Genomic DNA, 20,706 nt, shown 5'->3' on the forward strand with positions numbered 1-20,706 from the left:
GAACTGTGCTTTATGGCCGGGGCCATGGTAAATTCCTTGCTCGGAGAATGACCCCTAAACATTCAAATACCGAATGAGACTTTAGTGGCAATACACCTAAATGGACATCCCGACGCTGGCAACAGAGAAAAAATTTTGCGCTCGCTTCGCTCGCGTTTACTATTTCTGGATACGTAATACTTTTAGTAAGTCAATATTTCGCGCTCCCTGCTCTCAAAATCTCGATTTCATTTCAACCCAATTTCAAGCTTGCTTTCTTGACCCTCCTCTGATATTAGTATCTATTACCTACTCCATTTTTTTTTTGCTATATTATGTACATAATAACCACTATCCACCCCGGGACGTATATGAGGGAAAACATTTTCGCGCTTGCTACGCTCGCGATAATTTTTGCTACAAAATCCCAAGGGCGCCGAAACACAAACGCTCTACCCTAATATGAGTGCACGGGCCGGCAAGCGGTGATGTAGCCAAAACTAAATGGCGATAACTAGTATAACTACCAACTACAGATTTCGTTAATGTTACTTTTATAAAACCGAAATGAAATTTGTCAAATTTAATTCGTTTAATAGTAGTAAAAGCCTCGCAAATTTTGAGATTTCGTACTTTAGGAAAAAACATATTCCAGACGAAAAATGTTTTTAAAAGACAGAAAAAATACTTTTTGCAACTTAGGGTAACAAAAATGGTAGAAATTTCATCATATGATATCAACGAAGTAAGATAAACATGGAAGCCGCTTTTAAGAACATTACCTTTCAAATTCTTGGCACCGTTTAGCACACATACACAATTACGCCTACATTTACACAAGACAATACGTTTACAGGCCCTGTAATCAAAACTGGTAAACAAAACAATAGTCATCTCTTTTATACTAATGCACACAGATAAGTGTAGCTGAAATGCATATAATGTCACTAACTACCAATCAGCGATTTTATTCGGCTAATAACCTTCTTGCTGTACGTACTGGCAGCTAAGAATTCGCGGTTCATATTTGACTAAAATTTGACACGAAAAGGGATGGGTTTATGTCATACATTAAAGAACCAAGCAGAAATAATTTTAATTTTATGCATATTAAAAAATAACTACATAATTAATTTGTTGTTATGAAGTAACAACCTACATATGAAAATAATAATTATGTCTTACACGTATGCCGCTATAATAAGTATTTTTATGGCTAGATAAATTCAATTTATATCTGTATATCAATGTACAGTCACGTTCAGGTTGTTGTCAGTTGCCATCTATTGTTAACAAGTGTTAAACGTAGGCTTTCATTTTATAAATTTTACCTTTTCAGGGCTGGTCAGGTTTTTCAATCGCCAGATAAATAATATCTGTCAGATAAATGTTAGCTGTCACTGTAATTTAAACGTGTGATGAAAAGGATAGTGATAACTTTATCTGGTAGATATATTTATCTGGCGACTAAAAAACCGGCCCTTGAATATGTTATTACTTAGATGTCGCCACCGAAAGATAATAACATAGAACACTACTTTCAAACAAAATGCCAGCCGAAAAGTGGTTCCAAGATCATAATACGCCGTACTGACACTGGACGTCACGTCTATTTCTATTCTACAACTTTCTAAATTAACACGTTTAGGGACGCTTAGTGACGTCATCTGTCATAGACCAAAGGAAACAAATGACTACGCGTATGCTATACCATACGTGTCCACGAATGTGTTCAGATTGGCCGGTGACACAAGGTCTGTGATCAAAATAATCGAACTCCTATGCCACTGACACGTACGTGTATTTAAACAAGTTTACTGGCCTATGTCGGCCGCACAGCAGGCAGGCAAACATGGTCGCGCGATATTAATAAAATTATACAAAAATTAAAGTTTTAAAATATCAATGGCTCTTAAAAATATTGCATAACATCATCCCCCTACAAAAGTAGCTCGTACAAAATAAATCGAAATAATTATGATCCTCGCCAAATTACACATGAAACTTAATCCCATATTTTTCTCCGTATTTGTTGGAACGACTAGCACATGATATTACAAAACAGTACGGCATATTCTTTTTGTAAACATATATTCTAAATATGCCGTACTACGACTGTTCCGACTGGCCGCCATTAGCGCACTGACAAGCTCCGTGGCACAATTTTTAGGCCCCGCCCACCGTGGCACAATATTCGTGGGGTCATTTTTGAGAGCTCTTTAGACATCTAGGTATATTAACAATCGCTGTATGATATGATGAAAATTTGGTCAAACAATTTTCTTAAATGGTATGTATGTATGTGTGTGTGTAAACACTTTATTGTACATAAAAGTTAGGACATAGAAATATAGTTATTATGGTGTACAAAGGCGAACTTATCCTTATAAGGGATCTCTTCCAGTCAACCTTTGAGCGAATTGAGAGGAAAGCTAATTAAAACATGATAGACAAACGAACACTATGTACAGAAAAAAAAAAATTGTTCAATTATTACCCCAGCAATAATTAGAACCTGCAGCCTATTATACCAATATATATACAAATACATAAATATATAATATACCTTATATTGATAAATATATATACGTAATAGCCATATGGAAAGTTTTCTGTACTTAAAATATATCATCTTATATCATGCACGAAATAAAGCACCAGATAATAGGCTAGTTTCCTACTAGTCAAATTAGCTTCTTTTTAAGAACTGTCAAAACGATTTGCTAATATGGAATTACGAGGGAATTTTTTTTTTTATACAACGTCGGTGGCAAACAAGTATACGGTCCGCCTGATGTAAAGCGGTCACCGTAACCTATGGACGCCTGCAACTCAAACAGTGTCACATGCGCGTTGCCACCCCATTAGAAATACCCATTAGGATTATTACTATGAAATAGTGAGGAGTGACGTCACGGTCAATTCATTTACTTTATATCTTTCTCTTTGACTTATTGAATGAATGAATGAATTTGACTAGTAAAGAAGTAAATATTTATCATAAATGTTACACATATTGGTATCTTTGACACTGTCACATCACTACACATTGAGGAATGTCATATTCCCCAAATGTTCCCAACCACTGCAGGACTGTAGCTAGAACTGCCCTACCTTATGACCCCATTGGTCTACCTTAAGGATCACCACCTCCTTTAATAGCAGTTTAACAGGATTTTGACACATAGCATCCCTAATCCACCCATTAATCATGATGTGAACTCCAGTAGGAGCTATACTATTTGGTTCTCATTATTTATTTTTGGCATCTGTATAAATCAAGTGAAACCCTTATTTTTAGCAAAAATCCAAGTTTAACCCACCTCTCACAAATAGATGGGTATCCGGGTAGCATTTTCGAGCAACTCTAGAAGATACTATACTCATTGCTAACCATGTGTATAAAAAAAAAATATAGGACATTCTTACACAGACTTGATTAGGAGGTAGGGCATAGCGAATGATATTCCGCTTTGTGTGGTAGGGCACAGCACAGCGGATATTGTCTCGCTCGAATCTAGAGCAGAGCTCAACTGGGGTAGTACCTCCGCCTTACAGAAGACCGCAGCCAAATAGCACTAGACCCTACTCATAGTGTTGTGTTCCTGTCGGTGAGTAAGGCTGCCAGAGCTCAACGAGGGTGCGGTGTGCTGATGACGGGAGGACTTACGGAACTAACTTGTTCCGTTTATTGTCCTTTGAGTCGTCGGCAACCCGAACCCTCCTTAGAACTTGTACACTCCTTTTTACTGTGTACTTAACACATCAAAAGGGAATGTACAAGTTTCTAATGGGGTGGCAACGCGCATGTGACACTGTTTGAGTTGCAGGCGTCCATAGGTTACGGTGACCGCTTTACATCAGGCGGGCCGTATACTTGTTTGCCACCGACGTAGTATTAAAAAAAAAAAAAAAAAAGATTGACTGAGGCCCACGGTAAGCTCGGCTTGTGTTGTGGGTACTCAGACAACGATATATATAATATATAAATACTTAACACAACTTATACCAGACCACTGCCTCTAGAGTTCTATTTAGTTTTGTTTTCTACTTAATGTAATGTGTACCCATTATTATATACCTATGTAAATGTCTGAAACGTCTGAATAAATGAAATGTGAACTTACCCATTTCCGACTGGTCCGTCTCGGGCTCCAGCTTCACGCGCGCCGGCGACATGCTGCCAGACTCAACACTCGTCTCCATCTCTCACGATCCCGCGTCACAACTTCTACTCTCAATATGCAAGATATTCGTGTTCTCACACAATAATAAATAATAAAAACAAAGATGAGTGTGCAACAATCAATAAAAATTCCCAGAAAGAGCGACGAGTTGAGATCACAACCAAGCTCTATAATGTTTATCAACAAATCGACGTCATGGCAACGCGGCGCGGCGCGGTGGCAACTATGGAGATTGGAGATTTAGGGTGCGCGCACACGGGCGACAAAGTTGCTAGGCGACTTTCGCATTTGTATGAAAAGTTGCGTCGCCTCGTGTGCGCACCTTCATACTAGCCCATAGACCGAGCGACGGAGACAAAACAGTTTTGTCTCCCGTCTGTGGGGCCCTTAGGCCCCGCGCACACGGAGGCAACAGTTGCTCGGCGACTTTCGTATTTGTATGAAAACTATGAAAAGTTGCGTCGCCTCGTGTGCGCACCTTTATACTAGCCCATAGACCGAGCGACGGAGACAAAACAGTTTTAGCTAGGAACATACTACGCGGACGTCCGTCGTAAATCGACCGCGGACGGGAATCTGGACAATGGAAATACACATAACCGTGCAAACTATCGGTCGACGGACGTGGACGTGGCCTTGAGCGCATGGACGTCCGTTCGAAATCTGGCTCGCTGGATGTTTTGTTCCGTGCACACTGATCGGTCGCGGTAGGTAGTAGGAGGTAGGGCATAGCGAATGATATTCCGCTTTGTGTGGTAGGGCACAGCACAGCGGATATCGTCTCGCTCGAATCTAGAGCAGAGCCCAACTGGGGAAGTACCTCCGCCTTACAGAAGACCGCAGCCAAATAGCACTAGACCCTACTCATAGTGTTGTGTTCCTGCCGGTGAGTAAGGCTGCCAGAGCTCAACGAGGGTGCGGTGTGCTGATGACGGGAGGACTTACGGAACTAACTTGTTCCGTCTGTTGTCCTTTGAGTCGTCGGCAACCCGAACCCTCCTTGGAACTTGTACACTCCTTTTTGCTGTGTACTTAACACAGCAAAAGGGAGTGTACAAGTTTCTAATGGGGTGGCAACGCGCATGTGACACTGTTTGAGTTGCAGGCGTCCATAGGTTACGGTGACCGCTTTACATCAGGCGGACCGTATACTTGTTTGCCACCGACGTAGTATAAAAAAAAAAAAAGCTAGGAACATACTACGCGGACGTCCGTCGTAAATCGACCGCGACCGCGACCGATCAGTGTGCACGGAACAAAACATCCAGCGAGCCAGATTTCGAACGGACGTCCACGTGCTCAAGGCCACGTCCACGTCCGTCCGCGGACGGGAATCTGGACAATGGAAATACACATAACCGTGCAAACCAGACAAAACTGTTTTGTCTCCGTCGTTGCGTCGTCTCATGAAAAGTTGCGTCGCCTCGTGTGCGCACCTTCATACTAGCCCATAAACCGAGCGACGGAGACAAAACAGTTTTGTCTCCCGTCTGTGGGGGCCCTAAAAAGAAGATATTACCATAGACTAGTTCTATAATCTTTGGATACTACGGACGCAACTTTTTAATTTTTCATGAAATTGAGAGCTTATCCAAAATAGTTTATTGGCATAGCTGGGCATTAACTCGTTAATCCGTTAATCGTTAATTAACGAAGTTAAAATTTCGATTAACGGATTAACTTTTAAGTTAACTTAAAAAATGTTAACGGATTCGTTAACTTCCGTTAAATTTATCCTAGTCCGTTAATCGTTAATCTACCATGGCAGGCGCCAGCGGCGCAGCGAAAAACACGTTGTAAACGCTACTGAAAAAACCCATTATCGATCGTTAAAAATACGAAATTATATATAAGCCAGTATTGTTCTCTTCGCTTCGCTTTTTACCAACGTTGACTCAGTGAATCCTAGGTTTTTACCATGGCGATTGTGTCAGGGCCGCTAATTGGAGCACAATTTATGACCACATTCCCTTCAAAACGATATTTGTGAGTATACTCTGGAAAACGTCCCACTTTGTCGATTGCTATAAAGCCACTTTGTCAGCATATTCATATAAATATTCAAGTAGGTAAATCTCGCTTTATTTAATGGTAACCGACAAAGTGGGACGTTTTAATAAACACACTCACATTTGTTAAGATTTCGGGTTTTGACCTATTGACATCAGGGATGTTTTGAGAGGCTTTGCTGTACTGAACAGTAACATAATACAATATAATGGATACAAGTAAAATTAATTTTTTATCACGTGTTAACGGATTATCGATTAACTTTAACTTCCGTTAAATTTGTCGAAATGTATCGCTTTAACGATTAACGAAGTTAACTTTTTTAGTAACGGATTAACGATTAACGAAGTTAACTATTTGATTAACGGTGCCCAGCTATGTTTATTGGTACTTCAGTGAGTTCAGAATGAGGGTTTAAAAGTTTTGATGAACTGGTAAGAATTTTACAACTCGGCATCGTATTTTCTCAATATTGTCGGAATATTCTTTTAAATTCTTGTCATATAAAATCGGTCTTTCCTCTACTTCTTCAATTAAACGACCGATATCAATGTCGTCTTCGGCAATCTGCATTTAAAATTATATTTATTTCGACTAATAACATACGTTCGCCCAAGCCAGGCCAGTGATAACTGTCAAAATGATAACCGACCGGCGACTGTTTTGTCGCCGTGTGCGCACTTGCATTGAAACCAATAGGGAAGGAGACAGTTGCGTCACAGGCCTGTCGTCGAACCCTGCGACAAAAAAGTTGCGTCGCAACGTGTGCGCACCTTCATACTAGCCCATAGACCGAGCGACGGAGTCAAAACAGTTGCCTCTCCCGTCTGTGGCTCCCCACAGACAGTCTTAAAAATTCATAATCTTAAAAAAAACTTGTATGCAATCTGACAGTTCAAACTGACACTGACAAGACACTGACAGATCTGAACTGTCAGATTGCATACAAGTTTTTTTTAAGATTATGAATTTTTAAGACTGTCTGTGGGAAGCCTGTGGGGACCCTAAGGGCCCGCGCACACGGGCAACTGTTGCCAGCGACTTTTTTGTCGCGGCCATGGCCTAGTATGAAAGTGCGCACACGAGGCGACGCAACTTTTCATACAAATACGAAAGTCGCCGAGCAACTGTTGCCCCCGTGTGCGCGGGCCCTAAGACTGTCTGTTGCCGGCCTATGTATGGGTTTTTGAACGAACGCCACTGCATCAGGAAAAAAAAAAGCAAGATGAGATGCTATTCGACAGCCGACTTTATTGTAGGAATTGTAGGTTGGGTTGGAATTTTATAATATAATAGTCATGAATCGTCTGTCCTCATAAGTTTTGAAGATATAAATCAATTATAATTCATACTTGTTTGAAAACAAGTCCTACTGCTGTCCACATGCTACAAATAGTGCCACTGTGTTTACAAATAGTTTACGATGGAGTCATCAGCATTACAGGGCACTGAAAGTATTACCGTGAAGACTGAGCCCGGTGAGGATGCGTGTATGACGGATTTATCAACGATCGCAGTGTCTGTGAAAGTGGAGCATTTGCTGGACGATGTGTGCGTCAAGGACGAACCTAGACCCGATGGTGTGTGTATAAACAGTGAGCCATCGAGCTCAGAAGTGAGTGTAAAAGAGGAGTCAGCCAGCGCGCGCGTGGCGGCGGAGCTGTACGCCGGCCACGCGGTGAAGGACGAGCTCGTGCTCGGCCCCGAGCTAGTGGAGCGCCGCCCCGTGCGACACGCATCAGTGGGTATGTTGTCCGGCATTATTAAAAACGTACGACTCGCGGCAACGGGTTAGTTGTGGGCTCTTTTAGAGAAAGATTTCACACATAAAACTTTATTCAATCTATTTGTGTTTGGATATATTCAGTTATAAACCGAATAACAACCTTAGACCACCAACAATATAAATATATGCTACCTAAATGTTCATATCATACCATAATTTAAGTAATCAAACTTTAAGCAATCATATGGGAACATGGTTTTTGTTCAAGTCTGTGATTTTTTCAGCGTCAAATGGGGCGATCAAACAGCAGCAGTTGAGTGAGATTGTCCCCAGGGGACCCTTCCTAAGGGACTGCAGTGTGCGGTTGAATCGTCTTGACATGGACAAGCTTCTCACGCACATTCGGAGTACAGACCGGGACAACGAGTCAGGTATATAATTATTACGTGACAAGATCTATCTGGCAATTTTTTTATCTTGGATCATTGATTCAAGTTTATGTAGGTTGTCAATATCAATAACCTAATTCTATGTAGACTCTTATGTAAGAGTTTGGCTATCGGGGGTTTTGTTTTACTGGTAATGTATCTTGGACAACAGTTCCCACGGGTATAACTAGTAAATCTATTAGGAAGAAAATTTCCTGTGGTTCAACTGGTAAGATGGGGAATAGGCGGGATTGGTGATGGGCGTCTGAATTTAAATTAGATATATCTGCAATCAGCCACAAGATTATAATCAGTTTTGTTGAGTGATAATTTCTGAATTAAATGGAATTGTAAGCTCCGAAAAGTCAAAGTAAAATTGGGTGTATTTTACTTTGACTTTTCGGAGCTTACAATTCCATTTAATTCAGAAATTATCACTCAACAAATTATAATAATACAAAAACTAAATTTTGGCTCTATCGAGGAGAGCGAGAGGAGAAACAAATTAAACAATATAACATCTGTTTGTTTGTCCGTCTTTCACGGCAAAACGGAGCTACGAATTGATGTGGTTTTTTAAGTAGTGAGTGACATTAGGCTACTTTTTGTCTCTTTCTAAACCCCCACTTCCCTAAAGTAGGAGGTGGACGTTTGGATGGACCATTTTCAAATTCGACGCGAAAGCTGTGGGCAAAAGCTAGTTAAATATAAATAAAATCTTGCTTACAGAAAGGTTTCAGTTAATGTTTCCAAAATACTAAATTCGACACCATATGAAATATGAACTACGCTCAGTGGTAAAGCAGGAGACACACGTCAGGGATGAACTCCGGAGCTGACGCCCCCTCGCCACGTGGACAGGGCTGACCCTTCCACACAAAAAAACAAGGTCCAAAGGCACCTTGCACCAGTAGCACCAAAGAAGTTTCCTTGCACATCACAATTGTACTTATATTCATATTCATTTATTTCGTTGTAAAGGTCATGTACATTAAATCAAGATGTTATAATATTATAAATGTCAGTCCAAGACGCCCTGCTAGGGCACACAACATACTTATAACTATTTAAAAACAAAATATAACAAAATGCATTTAAAATTACATAATAAATTAAATTAGAACATTATATAAATTATCCAGTCTAGCTATTGATTGAGAATAAATACCTACGTTAAATATATCAATTATCGCAGTTATATTATACATTATAAATTGTCATCATTAAGAAAATCTTTTACAGAGTAGTAACATTTATTAATTAATAGTTTTGTTAAGTTAAAAACGTTAAGTTTAACATTTAAAGTTCGTTCCCGACTCCTGTGAAATAAATAAATTGGCCACATTAGTTGAGTGCCCTCACACACAGTGATTAACTAAAACAAAAAATGTAAGCGAGCTCACCGGAGACCTGCAGACTGCAGACCGAGGATCTCCACGGAGACTCCCACCCTTAGCATGTTTCTGCCAGACGGAAATAAACCAATTTATGGTTGAGAACATCTCCACGTTTCACGCCATGGAAATATCAAAAGCTCACAATTAAATCTACTTACTCAGCCTGACTAAACAGCACCACACAAACTATGGAACGCCACGGCAGCACGTCAACCAGGAGGCAGGGATGACCCCCCTGGCCCGCAGGACTTCATAAGGATTGAGCGAGGAATATTCCAGGGTGACAGTTTGAGTCCATTATGGTTCTGCCTAGCTCTGAATCCCCTCAGCACGCTGCTGAAGGATTCTGGGCTAGGTTGCCGGCTTTGGAGAGAGGGTGAAGTCATCTCTCACCTTCTGTACATGGACGATCTCAAACTATTTGCACCGAGCACCCAAGACCTGATGGTGCTATTGAAAACCACAGAAGTTTTCAGTACCGCCATCAGAATGGAGTTTGGTGTCGATAAGTGTGCGGTCATGCATGTACAGCGGGGGGAGGTTGTAAATTCAGAAAATTTACAACTTTCTGAGACGATGTCGTTCAGATCTATCTCTGAATCAGAAACCTATAAGTACCTTGGTATGTCACAGTCGTTGGGTATTGAGGATGTTGGCATTAGACGGTCGGTAAAGGAGCGCTTTTTCAGTCGGCTCACAAAAATCCTTAACAGTCTTTTGTCAGGAGGCAACAAAGTGCGCGCCTTTAACGCCTGGGTAATGCCTCTACTCACATACTCCTTTGGCATACTACGGTGGACCCAGACTGAACCGGACGCCCTGGATCGGAGGGTCCGCTCACTGCTTACCACACACCGTATGTTACACCCGCGCTCGTCTGTTATGAGATTGTACATCCCACGGAAGTGCGGAGGTCGAGGCTTCCTAAACGCCAAAGATCTTCACAACCGTGAGGTGTACAATCTCAGGAATTACTTCCTTAACAACGAGTGTGGGATGCATCGTGATGTGGTGGCAGTGGACGGAAACCTCACGCCGCTCTCTTTGGCGAAACAGAACTGGCGCAAACCTGTGGTACTAAGTACTGCGGACCGCAAGGCGGTATGGGAGAGCAAGCAGCTACACGGGCGGTTCTACAAGGCCCTCACGGGACCCGATGTAGATCTGCTCGCATCGGTGAACTGGTTACGATTCGGGGACCTCTTCGGAGAAACCGAGGGTTTTGCCTGTGCAATTGCGGATGAAGTTATGATGACGAACAACTATCGGAAATATATAATATCCTGAAGGACGGTACGGTCGACATTTGTCGGGCATGCCGCCGTCCCGGAGAGTCACTCAGGCATATCATTTCCGGTTGTTCTCATCTAGCTAACGGCGAGTACTTGCACAGACATAATCTCGTAGCCAGGATCATTCACCAGCAACTTGCTCTTCAATACGGCCTTGTGGACCGCGAAGTACCGTACTACAAGTACTTACCTGCGCCAGTTCTCGAAAATGGTCGTGCCACGCTCTATTGGGATCGATCTATTATCACTGACAGGACTATTGTAGCCAATAAGCCTGACATTGTGATAATAGATCGACTGCAACGCCGGGCAGTGCTCGTTGACATCACCATCCCCCATGATGAAAATCTCGTGAAAGCCGAGAAGGACAAGTCCAGTAAGTACCTAGACTTGGCTCACGAGATAACCGCCATGTGGGATGTTGAATCAACGATCATTGTTCCGATAGTCGTTTCAGCGAACGGTCTCATAGCGAAGAGTCTCGACCAACATCTTAAGAGACTCTCGCTAGGTGGCTGGATCAAGGGCCAGATGCAGAAGGCGGTGATCTTGGACACAGCGCGGATAGTTCGACGGTTCCTCTCTCTGCAGCCCTAACCACCGGCAGCTTGGGCCCTGCCCCGCTGCTGGCGGCACCCTAGGTTAGGTTTTTTATAATATGTTTATATGTTTTTATATTGTTTTGTAAGTGTTTTTTTATTTTACTTTTATACTCATATTGTAAAAAACCTAGCATAAGAAAAAAGATAAATAAAGAGAATAATAATAATAAGTAAGTACCTAGACTTGGCTCACGAGATAACCACCATGTGGGATGTTGATTCAACGATCATTGTCCCGATAGTTGTTTCAGCGAACGGTCTCATAGCGAAGAGTCTCGACCAACATCTTAAGAGACTCTCGCTCGGTGGTTGGATCAAGGGTCAGATGCAGAAGGCGGTGATTTTGGACACAGCGCGGATAGTCCGACGGTTCCTCTCTCTGCAGCCCTAACCACCGGCAGCTTGGGCCCTGCCCTGCTGCTGGCGGCACCCTAGGTTAGGTTTTTTATAATATGTTTATATTTTTTTTATTGTTTTGTAAGTGGTTTTGTATTTTACTTTTATATTCGTATTATAAATAACCTAGCCTAAGATTTGAAAGAAATAAAGAGGAATAATAATAAAAAGACGCCGCACTGAATGGATTTCGAATTTAAAGGACCCAAAACAAAAGCCGGGTGGCACACGAATAAACAATAATGACTAATTAATTAAACGAAAATTACTCCACAGTTTCTGTATCAGCACTTGAAGTAACAGAAACCCAAAACAAATGTCATTGCACCAGTGGCGGATTTGCCGTAAGGCCCAGTAGGCCCGGGCCTAGGGCGGCCAGATTTTAAGGGCGGCAAATCGTGGCAAAAGAATCACTGAGGATAACAAGATTAACAACAAAGAACTTGAATGCAAAGTATCTTAATATTATATAGGCTCGCGTAAGTATCGTATCCATTTTTGCGTATCAAAGAATAAATATTTAATTCGTACATCGTATTACATATAATATGTCGGCGCAAGGCACCTGTAACCTTATAGTGTCTGAGGCCCGTGGAGGCGGCCCACATTCCTGGTCCAATGTTTACGTTAACAGCATTAGCGGAATTGTCACAGTGATGTCTTTGCACTTTGAGACGGGGCGGATATTGTAAACACCACCGAACGTAGCCGTGGGTCCGATGTGGTACGTAATGAAATTAATTAAAATATTTGTTGTAAGCATTCCTTAAGGTGCCGAGAGGGTATTAAGATTTGGGACATGGATGAATAGAGACACGCGACCGCGCGCTATCCCATAACCGTGCCGTGAGATTACGTGTGCGCTTTAAGTACCTAGTAGTGTACCACTTGACCCACGGATTCGTTTCCGGTTCTGATAACTTAGTGATGCTAAAGCTTTGAGTTGGTGTGATTTTTTTGTGTTTTGGAACTTAAGTGATTGTGTTTGTTTTGATATTAGTAATATTCGTTACCAGTTGCATAAACATTTGTTGGACTTGTGTGCGTGATATGCCCACCGTTTCCGCCCGCCATGGAGCTGGTGCCTGCCCCTTGATGTCGAGCTACCGGCTCCGACATATAAAAGTTAAGTCGTTTTAGTTAAATATATAGGATGGTACCTACTACCTACCTATTGTTATCTATTACGCGTGTGTCTGCGATTTGCGATTGTTTTGTCAGCAGTATGCGTAAAGCAATTGCAGTGAGCGGATTAAGTGTTTTAATTACTTATTTGCAGTGATTGGGGATTTGAATGGCATAAGGGGTGAATGACAGCAATCATTATGCTAGTATGAATCTGCCGCGGGATTCCAGGCTTGATGTGGTTTTAGATAAAGGACAGGTTTTTATTATAATATCAGTATCACCTTTATATTATAAGTTAATTGTCAGTATATTGCTATTACGGGTTAATGTTTTAAATGCGACATCCAATCATCAATTACTTACTGCTGAATAAAGCTGTTATTACTTCTGAATTCATTTTTTATATTAAATTAGTTTAGTATCTAAGGCCTCACTTACAATAAAATATGTAATTTATATAAAAATTACTTAATTATCAATATCATAACCAACACTTGCTTATTTAAGGGTGCTTTCAAAAACGTCAAAATAATGTAAAATTGATAGTTTTAGTCGGTGAAATGTTACACTTTCCGTTATCTAATAGATATATTTAGTTCAAGTTTCAATTGGAGCATCTTATTATCTTGATTCTTATCAGACTGGATTTTTGAAAGTTAGCTCACTAAATTAATTATGATTTTTTCTCTGATGCACGTTTAGGAAAACCCGCGTATAGCGCTGAATTAGTCGATCTTATTTGTAAAATTTGGACAATTCGTAATACTGAAACTGGTAAATTTATAATACGTATCTAGACTAGAATCTTCTCAGACGACATTTTTATTATAAGGTTTTGAAAAAGAGTAAACGAGGCAAATTACCTAAAATTAACTGACAATTTCTTTGAACATCTACATCACATCGAAGTTATTTTCGTACTAAAATAATCTGCAACGTTTACTTAAATTGCTGTTACGCCTTAGTGATTATAAATTTCTATTATCTATTTTTGGCAATTTTTTTGAAAACGAGCCTTCACCGTCACAATTATTACCACTTCTGGACATTTTTTCATATTTTGTCAGACTAATTAGAAAAAGTCCTATGATAATATATGTTATATATTTGTAAACTACTCGCAAAGCCCTATAATTTGATACCACACACGGTATGATTAAGCGCTCGGTGCGATTTCACTATTTTTCACGTGAAAGCCCTCGTAGTATTGTTTATTTTATAAATATAATACCTACACGGGTTAGTGTTTATTTTTCGAACAGTTTAATTCACAGTTTACTTGTAACCTCATTGTCCATGGGCGACGGTGGTTGCTTACTATCAGGCGATCTGACTGATCATTTGTCTACTATGGCATCAAAAAAAATTACCACGGGCTAGACGACGTATCCATATCACTGTTTCTACTTGACATCCCGCAGTGTGGCATCCAAATCCCCGATCACTGCCAATTTGGTAACGACATTTCGCAAATCGCAACGCAACGTGTACGTACGCATCTAGTTTATAATTATGGGTGTTGAGAAAGGGGCGGCACATGGCCTGGGGCCTAGAGCGGCTAGGACTGCAAATCCGCCACTGCATTGCACTACAGCCTTTACAAACGTGATAACATTTGTTATGATGTTTCCAAAATATTACATTTTCCAAAAATCAATGCCTAAACTTTATCAAAACATTCAAAGATTTCCTGGAATGACAACCAAAATACCTACAATTTCGAATAATACCTGTTAAATGGCAACCCTACAACAGATAAACATAAATATGTGCATTGAAGTGCAACAGATAACGCAATGAACGAGAAGGAAGTGTTTCATTCAAAAATTAAAATAGCCAAAAGATTTAACTATGTTTATAGAAAGATCCGCTTTGTTACAGTGTGTGTGTGTTTTTGAATATTGACAAACAATCCAAACTGACGACCGGTCTGGCCTAGCGCGCAGTGACCCTGCCTGCTAAGCCGCGGTCCCGGGTTCGAATCCCGGTAAGGGCACTTATTTGTGTGATATTTGTTTCTGAGTCATGGATGTTTTCTATGTATATAAGTATTCGTATATTATATTTAACGTTGTCTGAGTACCAGTGGCGGCGCGTGAATATATTTGGAAGGCAACACAGAGCAAAAAATAAAAACCGGCCAAGAGCGTGTCGGGCCACGCTCAGTGTAGGGTTCCGTAGTTTTCCGTATTTTTCTCAAAAACTACTGAACCTATCAAGTTCAAAATAATTTTCCTAGAAAGTCTTTATAAAGTTCTACTTTTGTGATTTTTTTCATATTTTTTAAACATATGGTTCAAAAGTTAGAGGGGGGAGGATTATTTCCGAAAATATTAATATTATCAAAAAACGATTTTAATAAACCCTTATTCATATTTAAATACCTATCCAACAGTATATTACACGTTGGGGTTGAATGAAGGAAATGAAAAAAACATTTTTACCCTTACAAAACATTTTTTTCCTCTTTTTATTTTACCACTTTGTCGGCGTGATTGATATACATATTGGTACCAAATTTCAGCTTTCTAGTGCTAACGGTTACTCAGATTGTCCGCAGACGGACGGACGGACGGACGGACGGACGGACGGACGGACGGACGGACGGACGGACGGACGGACAGACAGACAGACATGGCGAAACTATAAGGGTTCCTAGTTGACTACGGAACCCTAAAAAACGCAACCTACCTTAATATTAGGTACCTTAGGCGCCCATCCAAGTGCATTTATCATACAGTCCGCTATGAAAGCGCTTAAAAAAGCCATCTCTCCGCTTATAACTTATATTTAACTCTGGACGATCACGGCCGATTTCTTTATTTCGAATGTTTGCGTCGAAAAACGTGTTGATTCATTTAGTAAGTAATCTATTATACAACAGTCAAAATGAATTAACGCTGCCATTACTAAACAAACCAAAGAAAGTCCTAACTATCTCTTAAAAACAGGTAGTATCTAACCTTGAAACTCTGGCTTGCACTGTCACTAAAACACGACACCGAAACACTCCAAATCATTTAAATTTCACTGATATATTGCACGTAATGAGCAAGTTAATAAAAAAACTGAGAGAATAACACAAAACATTTGAAAGCACACGAAGCCTCGGTAACAAGCGGGACGCAAGTGTTGCAGTGATATTATTCCATTTTCACCCACGAATTTAAAAACCTTTTCATACAACCAAAGTATATCTGATGAAGAAACGTTCATTATCACATTACTAAACTTAAATAAGATTCTCGGTTTTTTTAATAGAAACTATCAATATTTAAAGGCTTTTATTTAAAATAAATATATGTGCGATAGCAAAACATAATAAAATTTTACCCATTCATACATTTATAATTTTAGTATGGCAATATTTAGCATGCAATTATTACACTGTAATATAAATCTTATTTGTTTCACTCGAAGCTTTAAATTCAAATGAACAAGTGCGAGCAATCGAATGTTGTGCGCTTGGCTGTCTATGTGTTCGCAAATGGCGGTCACCCTTCTCTGTCATCTCAATCCTGCTATGAGTAGAGTAAAAGAGATAGTTGCGCCCAAATTACGACATAGGAGTTCGCGATAGGCAACACTCACACGCGCGGACTTTGTGAATGTGTATGTTTTCAAATATAAACCTTATAACACATTGTTTACGGTTTGTATTCAAATGAATAACTCGATAAGAAGCCGAGTTGCTTTGGAGTTTAGTTGAGCGGGCTGTTTTTATCAGCGTGTGCGTGATTTTTGTATCTGTGTGGAGTGACCATGAATGAATATGAAAGCTTAGGCATAAGTAGCTTCACTTTGCGTTCGCGCGCCCGATAATTTTAGGTACATATTTGAATTTAAGCAAATGGTGTTATTATTTGTGAGGCAATACGTAATGTTTTAATTATAACTATTATAAGTATATTTTTTTATTTCAATGGTGGTTTGTAACTTTGGTATTTGTTGCGGAACATCTAGGGCAACTCGGTGGGAATTGGATTGTATGAGCGCGCCGCCACTGCGTGAGTACCTGCAACACAAGCCTTCTTGAGCTTACCATGGGACTCAGTCGATGTGTGTAAGAATGCTTTTTTTGGTCGGGCAACACCGACCGGGTTAAACGTCAAATTCAAGCTGCGTATTTCAATAATGTGTTTTAATTATTAAAAATGATTTAACTTTAATTTTAGCATTGACATTGAAGCATGTTTTGACAATTAAATGGCTCTTTGAAGATTTAAAAACTTGCGTACATATTTCATAAATCAGTGTATTTTGCTCATATTTTGTGAATAATAATATAAATAGACATTTACGATTGGAGGCACATTTTAAGCTTAGCCCACTAACTCTTAGTTTAATAATCAGTAAACACAGTTAAAATCTCGAACAAGCCTACATTTGTTTTTTTAAATTACAATTTTCTTCAGGTTCTATTTAAGAGGGCATTCAACGAAAACGTCGTAATAATGTAAAATTGATAGTTTTAGTCCATTGATAGTTTTTCCACTTTCCGTCATCTAAAAGACTTATTAAGTTCAGGATTCGATTAGGACATCTTCTTAACTTACATGTTGTGAGACTGGATTTTTAAAAACTAACTCACTTAATTAATTATGATTTTTTTTCTGGTGCATGTTTAGGAAAACCCGCGAAAAGTGCTGACTTAGTCCGTCTAATTTGTAAAATTTGGATAGTTTTGAATGCTTCAAGTGGTAAATTTGTATTATGTATATCCTGTACTACAATCTTCTGAGACTACTTCTTTGTTATAAGGCTTTAGAATAGAGTAAATGAGGATATGATGAATCCAATTTGTTTCAGAAATCACCTCAGAATAAGTGTCAATTTCTTCAAAAACTTACGTGTTTTTGAAGTAGTTTTAATATAAAAATAATCTGCAACGCTTACTCAAACAGATTTTATGCAAAAGTTTTTTATTAATTGCAATTTAATATTTTTGACGATTTTTTAAAAATGCCTCCTTATTACCGGTCTTGAAACCATTTCGTGTTTGGGCTCATTTGATTCGCCTCAACAAGATCTTTGACAAGAGGTGATGGTACCCAGGATCTGATGATGAAGCCGGAAGGTAGTCATGAGTTCTCATCAACCAGGTCTTGAAACCATTTCGTGTTTGGGCTCGTTTGATTTGCCTCAACAAGATCTTTGACAAGAGGTGATGGTACCCAGGATCTGATGATGAAGCCGGAAGGTAGTCATGAGTTCTCATCAACCAGGTCTTGAAACCATTTCGTGTTTGGGCTCGTTTGGTTCGTCTCAACAAGATCTTTGACAAGAGATGGTACCCAGGATCTGATGATGAAGCTGGAAGGTAGTCAAGAGAATTCATCAACCAGGTCTTGAAACCACTCCGTGTTTGGGCTCGTTTGGTTCGTCTCAACAAGATCTTTGACAAGAGATGGTACCCAGAATCTGATGATGAAGCCGGAAGGTAGTCATGAGTTCTCATCAACCAGGTCTTGAAACCATTTCGTGTTTGGGCTCGTTTGGTTCGTCTCAACAAGATCTTTGACAAAAGATGGTACCCAGGATCTGATGATGAAGCTGGAAGGTAGTCAAGAGTATTCCACGACCAGGTCATGAAACCACTTCGTGTTTGGGTTCGTTTGATTCGTCTCAACAAGATCTTTGACAAGAGATGGTAATCACTCTTTTATACTCTGGCGCATCCACTGTCTCAGTGTGTCAACAGTCAACTAAAGCAGGTAGGCGTAGCGTAGAGTTGTATTTCCTTACAAAAAACGAATACATAGATGTGGAGGGAGCAGACCTTCCTGTGCTCCATTCCATGCAATTAAAACAACATAATATTTAAAAACCGGCCGAGAGCGTGTCGGGTCACGCTCAGTGCCTACACTGAGCGTGGCCCGACACGCTCTCGGCCGGTTTTTAAAGCCGCGTTGGTAAATAGCCGCTCGGCTCTTCCGTATTTTCCATATTTTTCAAAAACTACAGAACCTATCAAGTTCAAAACAGTTTTCCTAGAAAGTTTATAAAGTTCTATATATGGTTAAAAAGTTAGAGGGGGGGGGACACGCACTTTTTTTTCCTTTAGGAGCGATTATTCCCGAAAATAACGATTCAAAAAACGATTTCAGTAATTCATTTTTAAATACCTATCCAACAATAAATCATACGTTAGGGTTGAAATGAAAAAAAAAACACTCCCTACTTTACGTGTAGGGGGGGGGGTACCCTAATAAAACATTTTTTCCACTTTTTTTTTTTTCACTTTGTCGGCGTGACTGATATACATATTGGTACCAAATTTCAGCTCTCTAGTTCTAACGGTCACTGAGATTATCCGCGGACGGACGGACGGACGGAGGGACAGACAGACAGACATGGCGAAACTATAAGGGTTCCTAGTTGACTACGAAACCCTAAAAACACATTTTAAATATAAAAAAAACTACTTAAAATTAAAGAAAACAGATCTTAGTTCCATTCACAGAGAACCTCCTATAGAGTAGAAATCTTGTATATTTTGTGCGCGATACGAGTCGCCAGTGTTTGGGGTGCGAGGAGCGGGCGGGGAATGTGTTAAGCGCGCTGTGATTGGCCGTTTCAAGGACGGCGGGCAGTCGCGCCAGATGAAAAGGGACAGAAGTATGACTGTCCCTCTACTGACGCGTAAGTGGCCAATGTAAGTTGACCTATGCCGGCTCTGAATAAATTATAAATATGACTTATTTGTGGAATGTAATGCCGTCTGTTTTTAAATTTGAGCTTCTTGTTACCTTTCCACACCATTTCACACTACAGGTGGACATCTTTAAGGCATCAAAATACCCTTTTCCAATTTTTTTGTGCGAAAAACACGCGCTGCTTTCGGGTCTGTTACTTGGTCGATACTGATCGGGCACGGCGAGCGCCCGCGCTTATATCAGTGCAAATACTAGGAAGGCTGGCCACTGCGAGTCGTCTTGTAATAGATGTCTATAGGGGTTGGTCTGTGGTTCCATTATATATATATGTACCTAGAAAACATCATCATCTTCCTTGCGTTATCCCGGCATTTGCCACGGCTCATGGGAGCCTGCGGTCCACTTTGACAACTAATCCCAAGATTTGGCGTAGGCACTAGTTTTTACGAAAGCGACTGCCATCTGACCTTTCAACCCAAAGGGTAAACTAGACCTTATTGGAATAAGTCCGGTTTCCTCACGATGTTTTCCTTCACCGAAAAGAACCTAGAAAACATATCATATACAAAATGAAATAAAACTAAGAAAACGGATTATATTCATTATACGCGATGTAATCTGATTCCATAAATTTATTTCATGAGTAACTATCGCGGTGACAGAAGACAATATTATAAACACAATTTATTATATTATAAAAGTTTTTTAATTTATTTCTTCCAAGGCTACACACGTTTTAATAAAAAAAACTGTGATAAGTTTAATAATTAAACTAAAAGGTCAAGTATTTATGCACGAAATCATGTATGCAAATATGTAATATATAAGGTGGTGTTTTTACGCAAGTATCAATAATGGTTAGTCCGCAACGCTACTGACGGCGTGGCGGTACCGACCATGAATGC

The 20,706-nt window shown here is 40.1% G+C and overlaps 1 protein-coding gene across 1 annotated transcript in view; it reads left to right on the forward strand.

Moving 5' to 3' along the window:
* Positions 1 to 7,426: 7,426 nt before the first annotated feature.
* The window catches only part of LOC125239541 (zinc finger protein 782-like), a 35,913-nt gene continuing 22,633 nt past the window's right edge, over positions 7,427 to 20,706 (forward strand). The window contains exons 1-2 of the mRNA XM_048147156.1: positions 7,427 to 7,921; positions 8,187 to 8,333. Coding sequence (XP_048003113.1) covers positions 7,600 to 7,921; positions 8,187 to 8,333 — 469 coding nt within the window. The 5' untranslated portion in view covers positions 7,427 to 7,599. The remainder of the gene's footprint in view (positions 7,922 to 8,186; positions 8,334 to 20,706) is intronic.

The sequence above is a fragment of the Leguminivora glycinivorella genome, chromosome 25 (genome assembly GCF_023078275.1).
Source record: "Leguminivora glycinivorella isolate SPB_JAAS2020 chromosome 25, LegGlyc_1.1, whole genome shotgun sequence".
Taxonomy (NCBI): domain Eukaryota; kingdom Metazoa; phylum Arthropoda; class Insecta; order Lepidoptera; family Tortricidae; genus Leguminivora; species Leguminivora glycinivorella.